The sequence below is a fragment of the Miniopterus schreibersii genome, assembly GCF_964146895.1.
Source record: "Miniopterus schreibersii genome assembly, chromosome: 2".
Classification (NCBI taxonomy): domain Eukaryota; kingdom Metazoa; phylum Chordata; class Mammalia; order Chiroptera; family Miniopteridae; genus Miniopterus; species Miniopterus schreibersii.
In genome coordinates, this window is record NC_138102.1 from 54550396 (window position 1) to 54577990 (window position 27595).

Consider the following 27595-nt stretch of genomic DNA (forward strand, 5'->3'; position numbering starts at 1 on the left):
ACGAGTTCTTTGTACATTTTGGAAATTAGCCCCTTATCAGATACACCCTTGGCAAATATGTTTTCCCAGGCTATGGGGTTCCTTTGTATTTTGAGGCTGTTTTCTTTTGCTGTGCAGAAGCTTTTTAGTTGATGTAGTCCCATATGTTTATTTTTTCTTTTGTTTCTCTTGCCCTAGGAGATGTATCAGTGAAAATTCCACTACGTGGGATGTCTGTGACTTTACTGCCTATGTTTTCTTCCAGGATTTTTTTTTATTTTAAATATATCTTTTTATTGATTTCAGAGAGAGGAGAGGAGAGGGAGAGAGAGAGACAGAAACATCAATGATGAGAGAGTCATTGATCGGCTGCAGCCCGCAACCTGGGCATGTGCCCTGACTGGGAATCGAACCCTGATCGCCTGGATCCTAGGTCGACGCTTAACCACTGAGCCACGCCCGGCCGGGCTCCAGGATTTTTATGGTTTCGTGACTTACATTTAAGTATTTTATCCATTTTGAGTTTATTTTTGTGTATGGTGAAAATTGGCGGTCTAGTTTCATTTTTTTGCATGTACCTGTCCAATTTTCCCAGCACCACTTATTGAAGAGACTGTCTTTACTCCATTGTGTGCTTTTGCCTCCTTTGTCAAATATTAACTGACCATAATGGCGTGGGTCTATTTCTGGCGACTCTGTTCTGTTCCACTGATCCATATGTCTGGTGTTGTACAAAAACCAGGCTGTTTTGATTACAATGGCTTTGTAGTACAGTTTGATATCCGGTATTGTGATCCCTCCCACTCTGTTCTTTTTTCTCAAGATGGCTGCAGCTATTCTGGGTCTTTTTTGGTTCCATATAATCAATAGCTCATTTAAAAGGATTTTTCTTCTTCTAGTTAACAAAGTATTATGTTCATTGAGAAAAGTGAGCAAATCACAAGTTAAAAAAATAACAATCATCCATAAACCCACTAAGATGACTATCAGTATTATATTTTGGTATATATTACTTTAAGCATTTTGCACTTTTACATGTAAATGTTTTTACTGTCATAAGATAATAATCATGCTCCCTTTGCTATGGTTTTTCGTGTAAAATTATAAAATCACGATACAGCAAAGCACCCACGAACTTGCTATCTACATTTGACAACAGTTAACATGTTTATATTTGCATTAAAGTTTTTTATTTAACAAAGATAGAATACTATGAGTAAACTTAAACTATATTTTCCTCACTGTTCCTATATCATTCCCTATATACAATGATGAATTTAGTGTTTCTTTTCCTTAATTCCCTGACAGTAAAAACAAAACACAGCTGCCCTAGCGGGTTTGGCTCAGTGGTTAAGAGTGCCGGCCTGTGGACTGAAGGGTCCAGGGTTCAATTCCAGCCGAGGGCATGTACCTTGGCTGCAGGCTCAATCCCCAGCCCCAGCAGGGGTGTGAACAAGAGGCAACCAATTGATGTTTCTCTCTCTCTCTTTCCCTTCTACTCTCTCTGAAAAGCAGTAGAAAAAACATCCTTGGGTGAGGACAAAAAAAAAACTTTTTAAACAAGACACAGCTTTAATTGCTTTATAGATAATTTATTTTTATTGTTGACACTCTTACAGATGTCCCCCATTTCTCCCCTTTGATCACCACTACCCAGCTCCCACCCTGCTCCTCTGGCCAGCACCACACTGCTGTGTGTGTCCACGGGCTATGCATATATGTTCTTTGGCTAATCCCTTCACCTTCCTTTATCCAATCCTCCCACCTTCCTCCCTATTTTTTTATATACTTTTACTCAACAAGCAGTAACATTTTGTCATATTTACTTTGTATTATTTACTATTTTACATATTTATTCTCTCTGTTGTTTATGTATGTGAATAAATATGAGTACACACATATATACATGTATACACATCTACATACAAACACATGCATGGGCATCCGTACTGCAACTATTTAAGAGTTATATGCAGACATTAGGGCCCTTTATCCCTAAATAATTCACTCTGAATTTCCTAGGATTAACTGTATTCTCTCATGTAATCAAGTACCATCAAATTCAGGAGACTTAGTCCTAATATAATATCTAAATATACAATCCAGTTTCAAGTTTTGTCAATTATCTCCAAAATATCCTCTATGGCAATTTCTCCCTGGTCTGGGATCTAATGTATTATCATGCATTACATTTAGATGTCATGTGTCTTTAGTCTCCTGTACCTTGAACAGTTCCTTAGCCTGTCTTTGTCTTTTACAACATTGATTAGATTCACATTGAGCACTTCAGGCAGGAATACTATGAAAGTGATAGTGTTTTCAGTAGATCACATAGAGAGGCACATGATGTTATTTTATCCATTGATTGGTGACAGTAACTTTGATCATTTTTCCAAGATGGTATCTGCCAAAGTTCTCAACTATAAAGGTACCTTTTTGCCCTTTGCAATTAATAAGTAGTCTGTGGCAACATACTTTGATATCGTATATTCTGTTCCCTAACATACTTTTTACCCAATGGTTTTATCTTCCATTGCTGAATCTGAGTGAGTCAAATACTATTATGAAGCTAGAAAATGGTAATTCTAATATGCATATATATGTTTATTGCTTGGCATTCAACTGTAAAAACCCTCTTTCTCTATTATTAACATGTACTCAGGGATTCTTATTCAATTCAATGAATACTGTTAACATTCATTTTGATACTTAAGTTGTACCATATTTGGCCAGTGAGAGTCCCTTCAAACTAGCTGTTGTGGTATTGAACTGGAATTAGAGGTATCAGTATGATCTTTCCATAGTGTGTTAAGCCATTCTTCCTATTCCCTCTCCATCACCTCTGCCTATTGAAAGGGCCTAGGAACAATGACTAATGTAGCAATGACCAGTACCCAGATCTTAATTTCTGAATAGTAATCTCCACTAAAAGGAACCAGGACTCCTTAGAGAAAGGGCTAAGCAATGAAATTACAAAATAAACCTGAGAACATTATGTTATGCCAGAAGGTAAGAAACTGCTTTAAAAAAAAAAAAAAGATAAACACATGCATTTTGCTTTTCAAATTTTAATATTTTGTATTTGACTTACCTATATAGATACATTAAGATCTTACCTAATGATTTCAACTGCTAGACAGAATTACATTATAGAAATAAATCACAATTCATTTTCCATTCCACTACTGGAAAGCATTTGATTTTTTTCTAGTAATGATGCAATTAACATCCATATATCTGTTTCTTTTTGCACATTTGTGAGAATTTATGAAGAACAAAAAAGTGATTTTCACCCAAGAACTTTTAAATTCATTCTTTCTATTGAATGAACCAAAGGGTTCACAGTTTGAACCCCTCTTGCTTGATTGTTTTTCTGTTCCATGTCTAGCACATGAAGATGTTTATAATGAATCCCCCGCTCTCATTACCCAGCTTCAATAATTAACACGATTCAACTTGGTTCACTTATCCTTCATTCATGTCCACTAGATTATTCTGATGATTAAGCTTTTTAGTTTTCTCTTTCCATATTTTATCTAACATTGCCATAGATTTATAGTAACAGAGAGGATAGCAAAACACCAACTCAAAGTATCATTTTTACCATTACACTCTATTTCATTTTGAAATGATTCTTTTGAAATCCAGCTTTATTCAAGAGCCCACTGAGTATAGCTCTCATGGATTTCAAGCTCCAATAATTACTGTATTTTGACATAACAATACCTACATAATAATACATACCAAATGTTAGTCATGGTAGGAGTAGGAGTACCAATGTTATATCCCCAAATCCTTGCAGATTTACTTATGGTACTATATAGTTTATAAAGCATTTGTTCATTTAAAAAATATCGAGTGACTACTGTATTTCAAGAATTATTTTACCTACATGTAGATGCAGTGGTGAACAATTAGGATAATCTCTCTCTGTATATAAATACATAAATACTTTCATAAATATTCCTTTATTTGATCTTCTTAGTTTAAATAGTACAGACATTTGTATTAGAATCATCTCAGAGATGACAAAACTTTGACTTAGAATGATAAGAGATTTACCTAAGGGATATACAGCTAAGTAGTGGTTCATTAATGTACAAACAAGAGAAAAGTATATTCCAGTAAAAGAAAAATTATTTGCTATAGCTACTTAGCAGCAATACACTGGGAAACATATTCTCAGAAAATATTCTTTTCTGAAAGTATGAGTGCCTTTTGTCAAAAAAGAGCAGCTGAAAAACCTTCAGATAAAATTATAAAGTATTTAAATTGATTTCATAAAATAAAAATAATCAAGTAAGAATTCAAACATGGGATTTTACTGGATCCCTATCTTCTAAGACATTACACTTTAAAGACAGCAGCAACTTCTAAACAAAATAAAAACAACTAATATAAAAATACAATTTAAACCCAACAAACTGCCAAAACTACATGCTTTTTATGCAACGAAGAATAAGGTACATGTCAGGAGAATAAGCCATAGACTGAAAGAAAATATTTGCTGAACATATATCTGATAAAAACTGTTACTCAAAACATACAAAGAACTCTTAAAACTCAACAGTAAGAAAACAAACAACCCAATTTAAAAAAATGAGCCAATGACCTTAACAGACACCTCACCAGAGAAGATATACAGATGGCAAATAAGCACATGAAAAGATGCTCATGTTATCAGAGAAATAGAAATTAAAATGACAATGAGTAACCCCTAAAAACCTATTAGAATGGCCAAAATCCAGAACACTGATAATACCAAATACTGGCAAAGATGTGGGGCAACAGGAATTCCCATCCATTACCGATGGAAACGCAAAATGGTATAGCCACTTTGGGACAGACAGTTTGGCAATTTCTTACAAAACTAAACATACTCTTACCATATGATTGTGCTCCTTGGTTTTTCCCAAAGGAGTTGAAAACTGTGTCCATACAAAATCTGGCTCATGGATGTTTACAGCAGCCTTATTCATAACTGCCAAAACTTGGAAGCAACCAAGATATCCTTTAGTAGGTGAGTGGATAAACTGTGGAATGTCTAGAAAATGGATTATTCATTGGTAAAAAGAAAGGAGCTATTAAACCATGAAAAGATATGGAGGAAACTTAAATGTATATTACCAAACGAAGCCAATCTGAAAAGGCTCTATACTGTATGACTCCAACTACATGACATTCTGAAAAAGTCAAAACCAAGGAGAAAGAAAAAGAATAAGGTATAATCATATGCACATAATGACTTTTGGTCAAAGACAGACTGCATATATGATGGTGGTCCCATAAGTTAATAATGGAGCTGAGAAATTCCTTTTACCTAACGACATCATAGCCGCACATTGCAGAGCAATGCAATACATGTTTGTGGTGTGCTGATGTAAAAAACCTACTGCATGGCCAGTTGTATGAAAGTAGAGCACATGTAATTACAGTAGTAGGCAACACCATCTAGGTTTGTGTAAGTACACTCTAAGATCTTCACACAGTGACAAAATTGCCTAATGATGCAATTCTCCAGAACATATCCCCATTGTTAAGCAGTACATGACTGCACAAAGTAGAATTCACGATGTTAATGGTAAAAATTCAGGTGACTTTGACGCATGCTAAAAATGAGAAAAACTTCTGTACCCATCTTAACTACTTACCTCTTGACTTTATCATAGTTCTCTTGACGGTAGTCACCTTGCTGAATTAACTGTTTTGTGTCTGCTAATTCTAAGGCCAAACGTTGACATCTATTTTGAAGCTCAGAGTAGTTTCTTCGATCTTCCTCATAAGTCTATCAAAACAATAATAGAAAATTTCAGACTAAACACAGTTGACCAAATTCTGTACTGAGTTCTTCTCTTAAGCTGTGAATGTCCTTGTAATAATAATAATAAAAAATCCTTAATTTTTCTATTTAGTAATTTTTCTCTACTCAAAGACAGGTAAACTTAAACTTACAGAGTAGTTTGTAAGTCCATTTGTTTAAAACTTCAGCTCTGTTTTTCATAGAAAAAAATAGCACACTTATGTCCTGGTTACTAAAATAATATATACAACTACGAATGTTAAATGACATTCTTCAACATTTACCAAGTTACTATTAGATGCTTAAGACATGGAAATGAATAAAACATAGCCCCTGTTCTTAAGGAGTTCTCAATTTAGAGATGAAGAGCCACATGAATATCAAATATCTACAATGAAATGTAGTTACTGAAGAGATTAACAGGCAGTTTCAGTAAAAAAGGAATTTGTGGCACTTGGAACATATTTCTACACTGATCTTTCCTCCACTCACCAGACCAGTAGAAAGGAATTGTAGAGCTATGGGAGAAAGGTGCAAGTGAAAAAACTTAAAACCATAATCTGGTCCTATTTATTATGAGCCTCATTTCTCATGTTCACACTTCACCCTTCAGCTATAATGAAGACCTGAAGTTCTCCAAAAGCACCAACTTTCCACTAACGTGTTCGCACTGCCTGAATAGCTGCATAGTATATGAATATTTGCCTCCTTCAGAAGAACACTAATCTCACTGTACCATCAAATTAGTACTCTATGTATCTTGCCAGAGTGTAAACATCTTAAGGGCAGAAACTTAAGTCTTATTCCCCACTGGATCTCCATCATTATACACAGTACTTGGTATACAGTAAAAACAAAATCAATACTTTCGAACAAATTAATTAAGAAATAAATGAATATAGAAATGGAAGAAGCATAACATAGGGATTGAGTTCTTATTTATTTCCTTCTTTGAACTTACAAGATCTCTACCCCAGAACCTGTCATGTTAAACACATCCTGTCCCAAGTCATTCCTTCTTAAATGGCTGACCAGCGAAGTGTAGTCACACTCATTCCATAAAAACTGACTGAATTATTTCTATGTGGCTGGTCCTGGGAGAGACACTGTAGATACAAAGATGAGTAAGACAGTGTCTTTTTTTTTTTTAAAAAAAATGTTTTTATTGATTTTTCAGAGAGAAGAAGGGAGAAGGAGAGAGAGAAACATCGATCGGCTGCCTTCTGCATGCCCCCTGCTGGGGATCAAGCCCTCAACCCGGGCATGTGCCCTGACTGGGAATTGTACTGGTGACCTCTTGGTTCATGGGCTGACAATCAACTCAGCCACACTAGCTGCGCAACAGTGTCTTTTTAAAACTATTTACACACAACTTTAAAATATCATAACTGCTCCTCCCAAAGAATATAAAATGTCATCCTCCAAATTTCTATCGAAGGGTTATTTGAAAATGTAATTATGGAAAAACTGTATTTGATGTGTTTTGCTTTAGTGTAGTACTATGTTCTTCTAAACTGATATTCTCCATGAGAACAGAAATTTATTATGGTATTTATTAAAGAATCACAGCTGAGGATACTCCATCATCATCATCATCATCATTTCAGGAAACCATTTCTTTGTTCATTCCGTAAGAAGAAACACCTCATCCATTCAAGTTTTATCATGAGATAGCAGCAATTCAGTCACATCTTTAGGCTTTACTTCTAAGTCTACTTCTCCTGCTATTTCCACCACATCTGCAATTACTTCCTCCACTGAAGTCTTCCTCCACAAAGTCATCCATAAAAGTTGGAAGAAGCTTCTTCCAAAATTCTGTTATTGTCTGATACTCTGATCTCTTCCCATGAATCACGAATGTTCTTAAATGGCATCTAGAATGGTGAATCCTTTCCAGGTTTTCAATTTACTTAGGTCAGACCTATCACAGGAATCGCTATCTATGGCACCTAAAGCCTTAAGAAATGTATATCTTAAATAAAATGAGACTTGAAAATTGAAATTCCTCCTTGATCCATGGGCTGCAGAATGAATGTTGTGCTTACAAACATGAAAACAACATTAATCTAGTTGCCCATCTCCACCTGAGCTCACGTGCATTACCAATGAGCAGTAATATTTTCCAAGGAATCTTTTTTCTAAGCAATAGGTGTCAATGATGGGTTTATAACACTAGAAAACCTGTTGTAAACAGATATGCTGTTATCTAGGCTTTGTTTTTCCATTTATAGAGCATAGGCACAGTAGATTCAGCATAATTCTTAAAGGCCACAGAATTTCTGGAATGGTAAATATGAATTAGCTTCAACTTAAAGTTACCAATTGCATTAGTGCCTAACAAGAGAGTCAGTCTATGCTTTGTAGCTTTGAAGTCAGGCACTGACTTCTCTTCTACAACTATGAAAGTCTTAGATGGCATCTTCTTCCAATATAAGGCTGTTCCTCCTACATTGAAAATCTGTTTTTTAGTGTAGCCAACTTCATTAATTATCTTAACTAGAGCTTCTGGATAACTTACTACAGCTTCTACATCAGTACTTGCTGTTAACCTTGCACTTTAAAGATATAGAGACAGCTTCTTTCCTTAAACCTCATGAACCAACCTCTGCTAGCTTCAAACTTTTTCTTCTGCAGCTTCCTCAACTCTCTCAGCCTTCACAGAATTAAAGAGAGTTAGGGCTTTGCTCTGGATTAGGCTTTGGCTTAAGGGAATGTTGTGGTTGGTTTGATCTTCTGTCCATTTCACTAAAACTTTACACTTATCTGTGATAAGGCTGTTTCTGCCTTCTCATCATTCATGTATTCACTGAGTGGTACTTTTAATTTCCTTTAAGAACTTTTTCTTTGCATTTACAACTTGGCTAACTGTTTGATGCAAGAGGTCTAGCTTTTGACCTAGCTTTCTTGGCTTATGACATGCTTTCCTGAATTTAATCATTTCGAGCTTTTTATTTAAAGTAAGATATGTGAGACTGTTCCTTTCACTTGAACATTTAGAGGCCATTATAGAATCATTAATTGGCCTAGTTTCAATATTGTTGTGTTTTAGGCAACAGGAGAGAGGCCCAAGGAGAGAAAGAAAGAGAGATGGGGAAATGGCTGGTTGGTGAAGCAGTCAGAACATACATGTTTATCAATTAAGTTCGCTATATTATATGGACATGGTTTGTGGGACTCTAAAACAATCACAATAGTAACATCAAAAATCACTGATCACACATCACCATAAAAAATATCATAATAATGAAAAAGTTTTAAATATTGTGAGATTTACCAAAATGTGACACAGAGACACTAAGTGAGCAAATGCTATTGAAAAATGGTGCCAACTTGCTTGATACAAGGCTGCCACAAAATTCAATTTCTGAAAAACAGTATCTGCAAAGCACAAAGTGAAGTACAATAAAATGAGGTACTCTGTATTAAAAACAAATCCGAAGCCTGTAGATAGCGCTTACCAATTTGTTATAAGCCATAGAACTACTCTTTACCCCACTGCTTCACACTTACATTGCCCACTTGATTTCTAAAGGCATATGATTTTTCCATTCCTTGAAAGCAAAACTCTTACCACTATAAATAGTAATAACAACCAAAACAGAATGAGTGCAGATATAAAAATCTTTGTAGGTTTGTGGTAGGAAATTGTGGGAGTTTCATCTGAGGATTTCTATTTTCTCTGTGAAATGGAATACTACCATATCATCTTCTGAGAGTGAGAAAGTGGTGAATGTATAAAATTACCTGTGAAAATAAGAGATCTAGAAAAAAGAATTTCAGCACAATTTTGTGGGCCCATTTGAGGTTGGTAACAATAAACTCATGGTGCTTGTCACTACCTAAGTGATTCTCTCTAGTACTGCTCAGTCAGAAAAATGAAGCATGAGGTTCTGTCAGGCAGAGTGTGATAAGAAGAAAGTTGGGGAGGAATTATAGAACACTGGCAAGAAAAAGGTTTAAGACTGATAATATGATGAACAGGGACATAAATAAATTTAGGAAGAGACTGATAAATAAATCACATGGATTGGAAATTCTGTTAAATTTAAGTTGGAAGCAGATACTGAGAAACATGGATATTTAGGAAGTAATATGTTCAGTGATCAACCTAAAGAGGTAACTTCAAAAGTAAATCAGTCTGGGTGACAAGGAACAGACTGTGAGCCATGAGAGTAAGTGGTGAAGTAGAGAAAAGTCAATCATTAAAGATGAGACGATCAATAAAACGCAAGGCCAAGGTTGTGGATGAATCTCAGAAGTAACCAATGTGGGGGCTAAGGTGAAAAGAAAGACTTAAATCTAGAGCAAGGGTTCCACTTTAAATAAAGAAGACTGTCCCAGGGGTCTGCAAATGAGAAAGGTTTTAAGGTGGGGTATCTAGAGGACATGAATGCCCAAAGAAATAGAGGGTTTTATAAGTGTGTAAGTGACAAGATCTAAAATTCTAAAGATCCTAGAGGACATCAGCATCTGGGCCTGAAATATAGGGGGCATAAACTCCTAGTCCAGAGAGCAACTCCTCAGGATATCTGAAGCCCCCCACACACATTTTCTTTAAATATGAACACCATATGACCAAGCATAAGCAGATGTTTGGTATAGGAAGGTATATATTCTAACAACACTTTCTTTTAGAACTTATCAGCTGAAAAAAATTTCTCCTTAAATAAAATTATTACTTTTATATTTAAAAAAAAAAATCTACTTCACTTACTATTAGCAACTATAAAAGATTAAAGTATAATACTGGAAAATAAAAAAAGTAGCATCTTCCCTCAAAATGAACCAAATCCAATGACTGTGGAGAACTTTGAGGTTAAGGTTAAAAGGAGTAGAAAAGGCTATTTTTATATTATCCCTATGTATTCTTCCCTGTCTTAAGCTCAACATCAATTTCTGTGGGAAGTCTCCAAGCCCCAAATCTGAGGTCAGATGTCCTTATTATTTTTACACAGTACAGTACCTGGTTTTTACTTCTGTCAGAAAATGTACCACATGTGCTGTGAGAAGCCATTACTTGCCTCTCAAATCATAAGGTAAGTCTTAAGAAAGTTTTCTACAATCTTACTACCTAGTACTCTGCCTATTTATTATATAGAAGATTTGCAATTAATGTCTGTGGAAAAGAAGCAAAAAATGACACTTAAGTAGACTAAAACAAAAGAAGTAGACCACCTTTTCAAACATAAAGGGACACACAAAACTTCCAGTCACAAGCCCTTTCTAATAGAAAATTTCTATAAATTAGTAAATGGGTTAACACCAAATCTCAATTTTCTTTTATAGTAATAATAATAAAAACACGCAGGAAAAATAAGGACAATCTAAGTCCAAGAGAAGATTTCAATTGTTCCCCAATTTTCTACATATCTAGAATGGAACGGATTTTGACTGCCAGGGTTAATGTCATCTTTTCCATCTCCTAAATTATTCACATGAAGAAATAACAGAAGGCTATCACTAGCCTAAAAAAAGTAAATCTGTTATTGTACTTGCATGTTCTCTGGTCTTGTATATAACCCTCACCTTTCCTATACTCATTTGAGACCTGGAGTTCCTTGAAGACCTGTCTTCTCTCTCTGTATACCCAGTAACACTTACATGGTAGTTGCACTGGAAATGTTTGCAGAATGAACTAATGTTAAAATATCAACAGGCTATGTGCATTTAAAATAACTAGCTCAAGACGTAGAAAAAGTGGCTTTAAAAATTAATAAGTATTTAATAAAATATCACTTTCTCAACTGAAATTGAGTATTATCATAAATCTGTAAATAAGAAACTTCACCTGACATAATGCAATATATATATGCAGAAAATTTTCAAAGATTTTGAAAAAGACAAGATGAAAGGAATTTCCATTTCTTGATATGGGTGGTGGTGAACAGGGCGTATTCACTTTGTGAAAATTCAATTAAGATTTCTTCTGCCCGGCCAGGCATGGCTCAGCGGCTTAGCATCAACCCAGGATCTAGGAGACTGAGGTTCGATTCCCGGTCAGAGCATATGCCTGGGTTATATGGCTTCGATCAATGACTCTCTCATCATTGATGTTTCTCTCTCTCTTCCCTCTTCCTTCCTCTCTTTAAATCAATAAAGATATATATATATATTTTTTTAAAGGATTTCTTCTGTATGTAACAGAAACACTTGAAAACAGCAAAAGGAGAGGCTTCAACCAGGAAAATGTTACCTGGGGATAAGTTCTGCAGGGAGGCTTGTCTTGTATTTGGCATGGAGAGGGGGACATGTGAGAATTATATATCAAAGGGGAAAGGGAGCAGGAAGGGGGTAGTGAATAGATTCTGACTTTTTTTACTTGATATATTTCTCTGTTGTTTGTTTGCTAACACAAAATACTGAAAATTTTATATTATATAGGAATTTGTTTAAGGTATCAATTATGAGACCTTTTATATTTATAATGAGGTATCTTTTCTTCCCAAGCCTCTTATTTCCCAAACATCAGTAGCTAAGCATTTTAGATTTATTGAATTTCAGAGTTAAAAGATACCCTGGAGATAATCTACTACTATCTTCTTATTTCCAAGATGAGAACATTAAGGTCTAGAGGGGTTAAATATATTGTCTAGAATTCTAGAGCTAGCAGAGACAGAACCAGAATCTAGGTTTTTTTGAGTTCATACATAGTTTGTTCTTTTCTTAATTTCAGGTTCCTATTTACTGAGGAATCTCTTCTGTGGAAAATATAAAACAATTGATCATAAGTTAATATTATTACTTACTGCTCAAATCCAGAGTGTTAAAAGAACTTTGGTTGTAAATTGTATGGGTTCAAATATGGCACGTGCAAAAATCATAGCTAATTTTGGACTCCCTTTAAAACAATTACAATTATTCCTTAAATACATATTTAAAAATCACTTGACAAAAATAACACCAAATCTAAATGTTTTTTTACAAAATGTAAAAAATTACTCAAAGATGCAATTAAATAGGCTGATTTAAAGTCAGCAGCTGTGTAAACCAAAAGGCACTTACTTTATATATAATACATTTCTTTATTCTCTCTTTAAATCTTTTGTCTCTCACACCATGTAAACTGAGAAGAGAGTGGTAACCTATGTGTCAAAATAAATCTTTGATAAATGAAGTGATCTCCTGACTGTGGGGAGATAAAGCAATTGGAAATGGGATAAAGTGACATTTACCTTAAGGTCAATGGTTCAAATCAGAATTAGTTTACACTGGTTAGCAGGTTAGTAAATGAGAAGAAATGGTTTAACTATTCTAGGAACGTGAGAATCCCCTTCTCAGAAAGCTTACAAGTTGGGCAGGATAAAAAAGAAACTTCGTAAAATAGTTAATATTTTCTGAAATATAAAAACCTGAATAACAAGTTATGTATCATTAATGAAATACGTCATTTTCATACACATATAATTAACTGGATTACTCACATGTGACTATTTAAGATGAGACTTCAGGTAATCTTGCAGAATTTTTCTCAATAAATGTAACTATGTTTCTAAACAAGGAAGTTATCTTGAACAAAATACTCTTTTTGCTTCCTAGTTACCAAAGTTCTCATGAGAGAAAAATATTTCACCATTTCCTCATGAAACTTAATAGCTTTATTAAGTGAAGACTCATTAATGCCCTTCCTGCATAGAATTAACTTTTTTTTTTTGAAATGAAAGAAGCATGATGAAACAAATCTATAATACAAAACAGCTGCACATAGTTTAGCTAAAAGTACTGGTTCAAAATTCTGACTTACTGTAAAGAGACTTCATGATTAGGAAATAAAAGTAGAGCACTTATGAAAACCTTAAGAACCATACACAAGCTCACGTACTTTACGCAGCTCAAAATATGCTATAGACTATTATTGACACTTATAAACAAACTCTAAACTTGAAGTAAAAGATGAACCCTATTTTCCAGTGTTAGTATCTAGCTATTATTTCCAAATAACTAAAGACGTGAGAAAAAATTATGAAAGAGGATCCCAGAAATCCACTAAAATTGGCATTTCAGCAAGTCTGACTTATTTTTCAAAGGTCAAAAATCACATTCTATTAAGTTTATAAAACAGTTTCACCTCCTATTTGCCATGAGTTAGCAGATTATATGAACAAAAGCAGAATAAATCAATGTAATAACAGATACCTTTGATCTGAAGACTACATGTTATGACAGAGTTTTCAGTTTTTATAATTCTTTCTCCCAGTTATAGATGTACTGAATTATATTAGGAAAAAACAGTATTTGATTGGTTTAAGGTGACTGATATGAAATTAGGGCTCTAAATGAAAAATAAGGTAACCTAATGAAATACTTTGGCCTCTAGGTAAAAAAATGACAAGATCTGAGTAGCTAAAAACAGTTGAAGAAATAGATGGATACATGCTGCCACCATGTGGTAAAAGAAAAAATTAAGGTCATTTTGGAAAAACACAATACAGAAAAAGTAGAAAGTTTGTTTTCCTAATGCCCAGTCTCACAATTCAGAGATCCGGCTAATGAGATCATAGTTTCTCTTAGTAAACCAAGATTGAATTGTGATAATGGAGAAAGTAAAACAGAATAAACAATGCTATGATAGTCACTTAAAATTCAGGAGACTAGTAAGGAAGTGGTGCCCATGCAGCCTATATACATTTTGTGCCTCAGTTCCCAGAACTGCTATTAAATTGCTAAACTCAGCTCAAAACATCCTGGAACAACTGCTACATGGACACACAGCACTCTAGTTCCTTCCTGGCAGTTTTCACCTCCCTTCGTTTGCATATCAGGATTAACCAATCTCTGTTAACCTAACCAGCAATCCTCATTTATATGAAATAATTACCTTTTGCGGTTTTGCCTTTATAAATCCTGTCTCTGTTCTCCCCAGAGCCCAGTGCAGTTGGTACCTGAATTTGTGTCTCTGGAATTGCAATCCTTTTACTCAAATAAATGCTTCTTACTTTGTATGACAGCCTAAACTTTTTTCGGCTGACAGTTGTCACTATCAGGTCATTTTTCAGGCATCTACATTTGTTGGCGGTTGTGTGCTCTTTTAAGTTTCTATTAATTTACTGCTTGTTCTAAGTAGTACCTCCTTATGCTTGTCCTGAGTTTATCCTCTTGCAAGTCAATCCTCACTTTATCTGTATTGCAATTTTTATGAACTTCGATTGCTTTTTTCCAGCTGTTGCTATTCATTTGACATACCCTCATCTTTACATGTCCTTAGGCAGTAAACTCAGCTTCTCAAATACCAGCTTTTAGTTTCTAACCTCTTAACTCTATGGCTCTACCAGGAATTCAATAATAGGTAGTAAGTGCAAACAATCAAAGTTACAATGTTCAAAACTGTACACTTTGCTCAAGGTCTAGTAGTGTTTTAATTTGCTTCCAATATTCTTCTTAATAATGCCTAATATTCTATCATCAATGTCAGTGCCAAGGTAAATATGCTGAGAAAACAGTTCTCCAATGAAGCTAAAGTTCTTTTTAGAGAAAATAAAGGAATTTCAAAGTCAAATATGCTGCATGCATAGACTAGATTTTCTTTCTTTACTTGTGCTTAAAACTATAAGGTGGTTCTACTTCTAATAATGGCCATATAAGTTCTCATCTGACCGATCTTACTATAGATACAACTCTAAATTTTGGACAAAATAGAAAACTACCTGAAGGCACAGGAAAGTGACCAAAATCAGGCAAATTCTGGGTTGCAGCCCATCTGCGTGAAGAAAAAGGAAACAGCACTGGGTGAGTTTTCCAGTCTTTTTTTTTTTTTTTTTAATGGCTTTTAGCCTGAGGGCAGGCCTACTCTGCCAAATTGGAAGGATAAAGATACAAAAGAAAATCCTTCCTCTTTCTAGTTTGAAGAATCAGGACACCCAGCTGCTCTAAATGAGGAAAGAATTAGAGATAGCCAAAGAAAGAGAACTGAATTCTATGGGCAATCTCTGCCAAATCTCTGCCTGATCTCTGAACAAACATAAGTATAGGACAACCCCAGCAGTCCTAATAAGCCAAGCAAAACTTAACTGAAAATTGAGCTGCTGTCCAAGAGATAGAGTATACAGTTTGAGTACAATTCAACATGTCTAAAACCTGAACTCTCTTTTGACCCTAAACCTGTCTCATCCATAGCCTACCCATCTCTGCTGAATGAAAATCCATAATTCCAGTTACTCAGTCCAAAAACCTTGGAGTTAATTTGATTCCTATCTTTCTTTCACACCCTCCATTCAATTCATCAAGAAATCCTATTGGCTCTACTTTAAAATATATCCAGGATCTAACCAGTTCATACCACGTCCACTCTAACACCCTGATCTGAAGCAGTATCACTTCTCATGTAGATGACTACAACAGCCTCATAACAAGTGTCTCTGCTTCAGCCCTTATAGCTCTATAGTTTACTACTCAAACACCATTATCTGGGACATTAGGTTTTTTAACCCTTTGCGGTCGTATTAAATTTGGACATGGGTGTCGTACTGGTAGGAATTAATTTCCATTGAAAGAGCAGTGATACATAACATGCAAGATTATGAAGGATAAACAAGAGAAATTATGAACTGATACATGAATGAATAGAGTTAAGATTTGTGCAGTTCCTTGCTGTGGTGGCTGAGAGCAGACATACGACCGGAACAGTAAAAAAGCTTTGGTGGCTGAGAGTAGACAAATGACCACAAAGGGTTAATATACTTTGCAACTCTACTATGTACCAGCCAAAATGATCCTTTTACATTATGTCAGATAATGTTACATCTTTCCAAAATCTTGTAATGCTTCCTTTCACTTAGGGTCAAAGTCCTTACAATGACCCCAACAGACCCATTACCTCTTTGATCTTATCTGTCTCCAACTATTCTCCCTTTCAGCCATTCCAGTCACATTGGCTTCTTCAGTGCTCCACAAATAACAAGGCACCCTCTTGCCTTTGCATTGGCCGTTCCCTTGTCCTGGAAGTTTTGAACTTGAGAACTTTGTTGTTTCCCTCACCTCCAAATCTTTACAAACTTCTAACCTCCTCAACAAGGCCTACAAGGTACCACATACAATTCTGAATATGCTTTCTTTCCTGCACCACACAGCACTACTTATTCTGATCTCTTTTTTCTTTATTCCTTTGCAGTTATCACCTTTTATCGTATTATGTGATTTGCTTATTTATAGTGTTTACAGTTTCCCTGCACTCCTTTTAAAATATAAACTCCATGAAGCCAGAGATCATTGTTTTGTTCATTAAGGCATCCCAAGCACCTAGAACAATGTTTGCCACATAGATTACAATAACCATTGAATGAATGATTCTCATTCTTATAATAATGACCATGTGAGGAAGGTGTTATACATTATAATCTCAATCTTTCAGTGGAGAAGTTTTAAGATTTGGGGAAGGGGAAAGTAGAGAAGGCTAAGCTGTTTTTTAAAATCTAAGATCATCACGCCATTGTCAAGTTGTAGCAATGAAACTTGAACTGGTATCTTTGAATTCTCCAAATATCAGCAGTAAACTTAACAAACCATTTAAAAAATCAACCCCCACAACATATAATTAAGCAAAAATTCTTTTAATGTTAAGTATTAATATTTATCGTTCACTATATCCTTATAAAAAAGTCTTAACTGGTATGACTTTAATTTTAAAGTAATTAGTTTATTTTTTCTCAGTGTTGGGCAAGTTGACCTGTACTGGCCTTAGACAAGCACAGGAACCAAACTTTAAGGGTGGCTTTAATATAAAAGTAATTCTATTGTGTCTAAATCATATTCTCCGAATTTCTAAGACCTTTTATTAAGTACATAAGAGAGTGCTTAATTATTTTTCTCTGTGTTTCAAATTGTTTATATTATTATTAAATTTAGGAAAAGGTTTAAGACACAGGATTATATTTTTAGCTGACAGGTGATAAAACTTTAAGTAACAAACCTGCATAAAAAAAGAGTCTGTGATGGTTAATTTCATGTGTTACCTGGTTAGGCCACAGTACCCAAATATTTGGTCAAACATTATTTTAGATGTTTCTCGGAGGTATTTTTTAGATGAGATTAACATTTAAATCAGTAGACTCCGAGTAAAGCAGATCATCCCTGAATGGCTAGCCTGCAGGCCTATCCCATTAGATTCTGGACTTGCCAAGCCTCCATAATCATGTGAACCAATTCCTTAAAATCTTAGATATCTACATGTAGATATCTATATAGTGGAACCTCAGTTATCCAACTTAATTCATTCTGGAAGGCTGTTCAAGAAGCGATTTGTTCGAAAACCAAATCATTTCCCCCCCCCCCCCCTTAGAAATACGTAAATTGAATTAATTTGTTCCACACCCCCCAAATGATTCTGTTTTAACCTTTTTTATATACAGTACATGTCTAATGTACTGTTTAATCTATATACAAAGACTTCTTTTCTTAAATTTCTCGAAAACCCCTCTACTAGTCTTAAATGTATCACTCTCAGCACTTGTTCCAGGGGTGTCTTTCAGGAGGTCAGCATTCTGTATCTTTCCTTGTTCATGTATCACTGCCTCCAAAATGCTGTCACTGGCTGACTGCTCTTTGTTTATTCAAATCAGCAACAGTTTTTCTACCTCTTCAATTGCCCATGATCAGTTTCTTTCACATTCTTAGCAACATTAGCACTCTTGATGGATTCTTTATGTTTTAAACTTGTGCTAATTGTCCATTTCTCCAGCAACAAAAGCAAAAATACCCCAAAATATTCACAGTACAACTTCCTGAGATGTTAATAAGGTGGTAAGGTTTAGCTGTAAACTGACTCATATTGGTGCATTCTCTCCTTCCTTTGTGGCCTGAGAGACACTTTTTGTCATGCTGATATATCAGCAGGAAAGGGATGTCAGGTCAGGAGAACTGAAGTTTTTGTTCCACACCTTAGACATTTTAATGAACAACTTGATCAAGTAACAAATTGTTCTAGATGGAAGATGGACAACCGAGGTTTGACAGTATATATATCCTGTTGGTTGTTTCTCTGTATTAAAAACACTCAGAAACATAATGTGTTAATTTTGTTTTCTTTCCTATCAATAAAATACTAAAAGTGTTAGCAAAATTGAAACAAATTAAAATCTGGATAAAATGCTATTAATGACTCTTGAGAGTAGAGAGACTTGCTTTATCACAGAGTAAAAAAATATATCACATGCTAATGATAATTCTAGAGTTGTAGCCTTATCTTTTTTTTTGGCCCAAGGATCCTTCGTTCAAGAGAAACCACTCTTAAAATCCCAAAATGTTAAAGTGATTAAAAAAGAGGTGATTTCATATAAATAAGGATAGAAAACTCCTCCAGCCTTCCTAAAAATAAGTCCTTGAGTGATTCTGAGGTACCACAAAGTGTTGCAGAAACAAGTGTGAAAAGTTGTCTTACTGTCTTGTCTCCAATAAATCCTGTTCTGCAAACACCACCACCATCCCAGGAATTTTACAGAAACAATAGAGATTAATGATTTGACTAAGGCTGTAAAATTAGTTAGTAGGCCAAACTGAGGCCTTCTAATTTTGTACTTTATTATTTTGACTATACATGCAAATTTTTTAAAAATTAAAAGCTATCTTCTAAATGCACAAAATAGTTTACTGCACACTGTGGCAGATTAGCAGATGGAAAATACCCAAAAATATAAAGAACCTTGTATTAGTGTTCACACAGGCCATCTGCCTCTCTGGCATTGCTCCTGAGGATTTCATCACTCCCAGGAGAGGAGGAAGCTGAGTCTTTATTTTGCCTGTAATATTGGTTATATATTTATGACATAAGGTGATTCTGTCCAGCACTAATAGTGCAGCAATTTAGAGCATAAAAATATAAATTAAATTATAACTGTTTACTTCTGAATAATAGAAGGTAAAAGCTGTCTTTGAAGTAAAATACAAAATAAATATTTATATGCCACTTTGCTAAAAATCATGTTTCTCCTTTGAAACAGAAACCCTGGCAATTCAATGAAATGACTGAACAAACAGTATTATTTTTTCCATTTGACAGAGTAGGAAACATTAAATAACTTGCTCAAGGTCACACAGAAAATGAGAGTGCCAAGATATCATCCAAGGTTCTAACTCTAATCTACTAGAATTTGAACTCTAGAAGGGCAGACCCTGTCTCTTTTGTGTTCACTGCTGCCAGCACTGAGCACAACACCATGCATACCACTGGGGCCAATGCCAGTATCAGTGCACATGCTCTGAGCAAGTATTTGGAGAGCTAACTGTATTTGATGTAGAGGGAAAGTGATGATAAATGGATAGTAGCTCCTTTCATCTATCACAAACAAGGCTGATCTGTAATGAAGAACTGAGAATAAAATGAGTTTACAATAAAATGTTCAACCATGATTACAGGTCAATATCATAGACTTATCGTGTCAATCTTTAAGATGACTATTTCTAGTTTAACCTCCTTCCCACCATTTAAGAAGAATCACAACAGTCAGCATCCCCTAGTCCTATTTTTCTATCACTGACTTTGATATTCCTATCACAGATCTTGAGCAATTCCTTATAGAAAAACTTGGTGCCTCTTGTCACCAGTGATCAAAATCATACAAACCTCTGTCAGTTGTTTCAGTTGGCCTTTGTTTTCAGTTAATTCTTCTGATAGGTAATTCTTTTTCACTTGTAGTTCACAGATTTCCTTCTTTAATGGATCCATTAGTTCATAGAACCGAATCTTTAAAAAAATTAAATTAATAAGCAGGCTTTAAACCCAAATTACAATTAAAATTTGCTAATTTACAGTACTCTCAATCATTGGTAATAAAAATAAAATATTAAGGTCATAAGAGAAAAGTGTTAAGGAGTTTCGGATTAAGTGCTTGTACAAAAAAGTTTTATTTATACAAAACTAAAGCAAGGCAGTCGTTGATTGACCTGACCACTAATACTTTAACTCTTAATGTTCACTTCCGTTCCCTCAAGGCCCAGATTACCTGTAACTTCTATCCCGACAGTCTCTCCTCTCTATTAATACTCCATTTACTACTTACTCCTCTTCTGTTACTCCTACTCTACACTAGATGCTTGCTATTTCCTGAACACATCAAGTATTCAAGACTTTTGCTCTTGCTGTTTCCTAATAGAAAAGTTTTCTCCATATATAAATGCATGCATGGCTCATGTTTTCACTCCCTTTAGGTCTCTGATCAAAGGTCACCCGGTCACCCCATCAGTAAAGCTCTCCCTGATTCAACCAGCCTGATTTAAAATAGTCTGCCCACCTGGTGGCAGTCCCTAATCTTCACTCTTGCTCTTTTCTCTATAGCACATATGACAAACATTCTACATATTTTACTTTTAATTTCTTGTCTGTATTGTTCCACTAACATATAAGCTCCATGAGGGCAGTAATATTTTGTCTTTACACACTGCTCTATCTCTAATGCCTAAATATACAATAAGCCCACATCCTAGGCTCTTGCTGAAGCTCTACTTACTGCTACCATAGCAGTGTAAGAGATAATCAGGATGAATTGGGAGGTACCTTTCATATCACTACTTCCATTCAGTTCAGACCTCTCTTCCCACTCATAATTCTCTTAGGGGAATTTGCCTGCCCTAACCTAGTGAAGTGTTCCATCGGACAAGTTCCTATAAAACAAAGAAGACATGAGTAAATTAGGAAAGGGCAATTAGGGACTATCGGAAACACCTTAATATACAAAAGTCCCATATTTGTTAAGAGTTAAGTCCTAAGATTAGTCCTCAACACCAAAGATAACTAGCTAACTAACTAGGATAGTACAGTACTGCCTGTGAAAACAAAAGATATGACAAGGAACACTTACAAAGCAGAGAGCAAAAATATGTATAACTGACTAATGGAATACTTGATATCTATTATGAATAAAGCCTCCTGGACAGCACTTAGGATATCTGTTTTGGACAGTACATGTTAGGCAGAAACATTATATTTAAGCTGTTTAAATAAAAAACTGGACAAAAAAGTAATACATTTTGTAGGAAATCATTAATCTGGAAGTCTTATCCAAATGAGAACCAAGAGTAGCAATCACAACTCGAGCAAAATAATAGGTAATATTTTATTGTTTACAATGTTCTAAGGACTAAGATAAACATTTTACATACATAGTCACAGTTAATCTTCACAATTACCTCAATAGAAAGGTGTTACTATCATAATTAATCCTTCTATAAATGAAAAAATTCAAGCCTCTTAAGGTAAAACGACCTCTACATATCATAAACCAGCAGTTCTCAATGGGTAGTATGGGGACCACTGCCCCTACCCCACCACTCTGAGGCCTGTCACTATTTTCCTAGTAATACTAAAATTTTATGCCTGTTTTGCTCTCATTCTCTTACGCCTGTTTAATGGCATCTGCCAGTGGCTAATTGATGTGTGAAGATATCAACATCCTTAAGGCTAACGGAACATGTGCTTATGTAGTCTTGTTTTAAAAAAATGTGTTTTAATTTCTAATATGGTAAATATTAATTGATATACCCCATATAAACAAAAGTCTTTGGGGTCCTCTGGTTTTTAGAATGTAAAGGGATGCTGACACCAAAACATTTGAGACTATTGCCATAGATCAATCCTGTATGTAGATTTATGTAACCAACACTACAGTCAAGATCCTGAACTAGATTCACAAAGACCTCCCTCATTTGACCCCTTTGTAAACACACCAACTCCCCTCTCCTCTACTATCCCTAACCCCCTGCAATCATTTATCAGCGCTTATGTCTATAATTTTTCATGTTGAGAATATTACAAACCACCAGTTTATGATAAAATAATTCATTTCTATACCCTATGCAGCCATTAACTTCAGAGCTCTATTTATTGCTTGCCTTTGGAGATCAGTGGTCAAGACCCTTTAAAATTTAGTGATCTGAACACCATTCACCATCTTCAGATCAGGGCCATAAAATAATTGGGTACTTAAGAAGTTATGGCTACAACATAAATGGCAAATTTTAGTCTGAAAATATATGCAGTTTTTAAAAAAATGATATAAGGTACTTACAGATACATATTCAGGAATAGAGAGCTGATCTTCAGGGAAACCTTTTAGTTTAATATATTGCTCTTCTGTCAACTCAAAGTCACGCAGGTTTCGACGGATATCTCCAGCTTTCTCTCTTAGCTGAAGATTTGTCTCTTCTAGCTGTTTCTGTCTCAATAAAATAGTTTCCATTTCTTGTTTCATTAGTTCTTGATATTTTCTGTTAGAAGAGAATTCATGGCAAGCTTAAAAAACTTCTCAAGATTTAATTTTCTCAAAGTCACCTTTTTATAGGAACATAAAATGAGAAAATAAGTAACTCAAATAGTATATTTGGCTCTAGTTAAATTCTTACTTACTTAATCAGTTAAACATGAAATGATAATTCTATACTAATTACTAATTGTGCAGCCCTGGGGAGAGGTGGAGTGGAGGGAGGTGGAAGAAAGTGGGGGAGAAATGGTGATGGACGGAGACTTGACTTGGGGTGGTGAACACACAATACAGGGTACAGATGATATGGTGTAGAATCGTGTGCCTGAAACCTGTATAATTTAGTTAACCAGTGTCACCCCAATAAATGCAATAAGGAAAAAACAAATAAATGTGCAACCACATAAATGATTAAATAGAGTATTATTATTCTTAAAGAATAACTTCAGCCCTGGCCAGTGTGGCTCAGTTGGTTAGAGCATCATCCTGTATACCAAAGGGTCGTGGGTTCGATTCCTAGTCAGGGCACATATCCAGGCTGCAGGTTCAATCCCTGGTGAGGGCGTTTACGGGAGGCAACTGATTGCTGTTTCTCTCTCTCTCTCCTCTATCTCTAGAATCAATGAAAAACATATCCTATGGTGAAGATTAAAAAAAAAAAAAAAATTTAGCCCTGGCCAGTGTTGCTCAGTTGGTTGGACATCATCCCGTGCGCTAAAAGGTTGCTAGTTCAATACCCATCAGGGCACATGCCCAGGTTGCAGGTTCGGTCCCTGGTAGGGGGTGTGCAGGAGGCAGCCAATCAATGTTTTACTCTCACATCGACGTTTCTCTCCCTCTCCTTTCTTCTCTCTCTCTCTCTCTAAAAAAATAAAATAAATATTTTTAAAAATTTAAAAATAATATCAAAAATTCAAATTATAAAATTATACATTTCTTCTGCTTAAGGTTTAAGTCTTATACATCTGTTTTGAATCCTACTCATTAAAGTAATTTTCATTTCTCTTTGTCCAGGTACTAAAAGGTATACCTCCTTAAGATGGCAACATGGAACCACTGTAAGGTATTAATTTAAATCAGGGGTGGGGAACCTTTTTTCTGCCAAGGGCCATTCAGATATTTATAATATCATTCACGGGCCATATAAAATTATCAACTTAAAAATTAGCTATGAAAAAAGCTCCTAGATTTATTGAATTTTGAGTCCCACTTGCAGTTGCCTTGGCAGGATCAGACCAAATGATTTCTTTGGCAGTATATGGCCTGTGGGCCAGAAATTCCCCAACCAATTTAAACAATGAGGTAATGAAAACAGAAATCTGCACATAATCACCCTTTTTAAAGAATACCTATAGTAGACACTGCTATTGTTAGTTGACTAACCAAAGATTTTAAGCAGGAAGGGACCATCCCTACTATAGCACTCACGTCAGTATCAAACATGCTGTTATTTCTACCTTAAAACAAATGAACAAACAAAACCCACAACTTCTGACACCATTTCAATGCCCTCTTTGTTTGTTCCTCCATGGAACAAAACTTCTCAAAAGCTGTCTATGCTCACTGCCTCCAATGCTTTTCTTTCTTTGACAGGGTAAGAGATCCTTCTTTGACATACCAAAATCAGATTATTTTATTAAGTTCATATTTTGGAAAAATTTAAAAGTACATTTTGTAACTCTTTCCATTTTATTTGTATTTATTTATTTATTTAAATATACCTTTATTGATTTCAGAGAGAGGAAAGGAGAGGGAGAGAGAGAGAGAGAGACAGAAACATCAATGATAAGAGAGTCATTGATGAAGCCCACAACCCGGACATGTGCCCTGACGGGGAATCGAACCCCGATGGCCTGGATCCCAGGTCGACGCTCAACCGCTGAGCCATACCCGGCTGGGCAACTCTTTCAATTTTAAATACAAAGTTATAACTTGCACATAACATCTGGCTTCTGGTTATTATTTTCCATACTGTATTTTTTCTTTAAAAACACTTAAAAAATTTTTTCAATTATGGTTGACATACAGCATTATATTAGTTTCAGGTGTACAATATAGTGATTAGACACTTGTATAACTTATGAAGTAAGCACCCTTATAAATCTAGTAGCCACCTGACACCACACATGCTTATTACAATATTACTGACTATATTCTCCATGCTTCTATGTCTCTGGATCTATTTTGTTCATCAGTTTATTTTGCTCATTATATCCACATATGAATGAGATCTTGTGACTTGTCTTTCTCTGACTGGCTTATTTTGCTTAGCATAATACTGTCCGGTTCCATCCATGCTGTCTCAAAGGGTAAGAGATCCTTCTTTTTTATAGCTGCATAGTATTCCATGGTGTAAATGTCCCACAGCTTTTTTATTTACTCACCTACTGATGGGCACCTGGGCTGTTTCCAGATCTTAGCTATTTTAAACTTTTTAAAAAAATATTTATCCTTATTGATTTCAGAGAGAGGAAAGGAGAGGGGAAGAGAGAGAGAGAAACATCAATGATGAGAGAGTCATTGATCGGTTGCCTCCTGCAATCCCTGACTGGGGATCGAGCCCGCAACCCAGGCATGTGCCCTGACCGGGAATTGAACCCTGATCGCCTGGATCCTAGGTCGACACTCAACCGCTGAGCCATGCCGGCCAGGCAGATCTTAGCTATTTTAAATTGTGCTGCTGTGAACACAGGGGTGCAAAGATTCTTTCTGCTTGGTGTTTCAAGTTTCTTAGGATATATATTCCTAGAAGTGGGATCACTGGGTCAAACGGCAGGACAATTTTTAATTTTTTGAGTAAATTCCATACTGTTTTCCGTAGTGGATGCACCAGTCTGCATCCCACCAGCAGTGTACTAGGGTGCCCTTTTCTCCACACCCTCCCCAGCACTTGTTTCTTCATTTGTTGATGGTAGCCATTCTGGCAGGTGTGAGGTGATACCTCACTGTAATTTTAGTTTGTATCTCTCTGATGATAAGTGACTTTGAACATTTTTTCATGTCTCTTGTCCATCTGTATGTCCTGTTTGGAGAAGTGTCTATTTAGGTGCTCTGCCCATTTTTTAATTGGATTGTTTGTCTTCCTTTTGTTAAGTTGTATGAGTTCCTTACATATTTTGGGTATTAACCCTTTATCAGGTGTGTCTTTAGCCTTTGTTTTAATTTTGTCTGATATAAGTATTGCTGTCCCAGCTCTTTTGTTTCCATTTTCATGAAATATCTTTTTCCATCCCTTTACTTACAGTCTGTGTGTGTCTTCTGATCTGAAGTGGGTCTCTGTGCACAGCATATGTAAGGGTATTGTTTTCTTATTCATTCAGCCACCCTATGTCTTTTGATTGGAGCATTTAATCCATTTGCATTTAAAGTAATTGTTAATAGATGTGTACTTATTGCCATTTTATTATGCATATTTTTTTCTTCTTAAAGAAGTCCTCTTTAACAGTTCTTGTAATACTGGTTTAGTGGTGATGAACTTCATTAGCTTTTTCTTGTCTGGGAGCTCTTTATCTGTCTTTTGATTCTAAATGATAGCCTTGCTGGGTGATCTTGGTTGTAGGTCATTCTTTTTATCACTTTGAATATTTCTTTCCAATCCCTCCTGCCCTGCAAAGTTTCTGTTGAGAAATGGACTGAGTCTTATGAGAGCTCCCTTTTAGGTAACTTTTTCTCTTGCTGCTTTTAAGATTCTTTGTCTTTTAACCTTTGGCATTTTAATTATGATGTGTCTTGGTGTAGGCCTCTTTGGGTTCACCATATTTGGGACTTTCTCTGTTTCCTGGACTTGTATGTCTATTTACTTCACCAGGTTAAGGAAGTTTTCCATCATTATTTCTTCAAATAGGTTTGCAATTCTTTGCTTTCTCTCTTCTCTTTCTGGTACCCCAATGATGTGAATGCTGGTATGCTTAACTTTGTCACAGAGGCCCCTTAAACTATCCTCATTTTTTGGACTTTTTTCTTTTTCCTGTTTTGATTGGGTATTTTATGATACCTTATCTTCCAAATTGCTGATTTGATCCTTTACTTCAGCTAATCTATTGTTGATTCCCTATAATGCATGTCATTTCAGTTACTGTATTCTTCATTTCTGACTGTTTATTTTTTGTTTTCTATCTCCTTTTCAATGTTTCTTGTACTTTGTTAAAGCTCTCAGTTCACTAAGCACTCTTATAACCAGTGTTTTGAACTCTGTATTTAGTAGATTGCTTATCTTCATTTTAATTAGTTCTTTTTCTGGAGTTTTGTCCTGTTCTTTAATTTGGTAACATGTTTTTTTGTGTCTTCATTATGGCTGCCTCCTTTTTTCCCCTATGTATTAGGTAGAGTGGCCTTATGTAGTAAGGTGTCCTGTGAGAGCTAGGCGCTCCTGGTGTGTCCCTTGTATGGACTGTATGTGCCCACCTGTTATAGCTGAGCCTTGATTGCTGCTGGCACATCAATGGGAGGGATTGACCCTCAGGCTGAGTGGGTATAAGACTGGCTGTGACTATAGCAGAGGAGCTGTTGTGCAGGGGGATGGCCCCATGGAGCAGGATTTGCTTTGGCAGGGCTCTGGTGCCTGCCAAGTCTGCCCTTTGGGTGTGTCATTTGTGGAGGTGGTTTGATGGTGCTTTGGTATGGTCTGAAGCTG

At 35.6% G+C, this 27595-nt stretch overlaps 1 protein-coding gene across 1 annotated transcript in view; it reads right to left on the reverse strand.

Moving 5' to 3' along the window:
- The window catches only part of PIBF1 (progesterone immunomodulatory binding factor 1), a 163086-nt gene that overhangs the window by 127832 nt on the left and 7659 nt on the right, over positions 1 to 27595 (reverse strand). Inside the window, exons 4-6 of the mRNA XM_081130745.1 lie at positions 22771 to 22969; positions 20331 to 20450; positions 5631 to 5764 (exon numbers count right to left, since the gene is read on the reverse strand). Of these exons, the coding sequence (XP_080986871.1) occupies positions 5631 to 5764; positions 20331 to 20450; positions 22771 to 22969 (453 nt within the window). The remainder of the gene's footprint in view (positions 1 to 5630; positions 5765 to 20330; positions 20451 to 22770; positions 22970 to 27595) is intronic.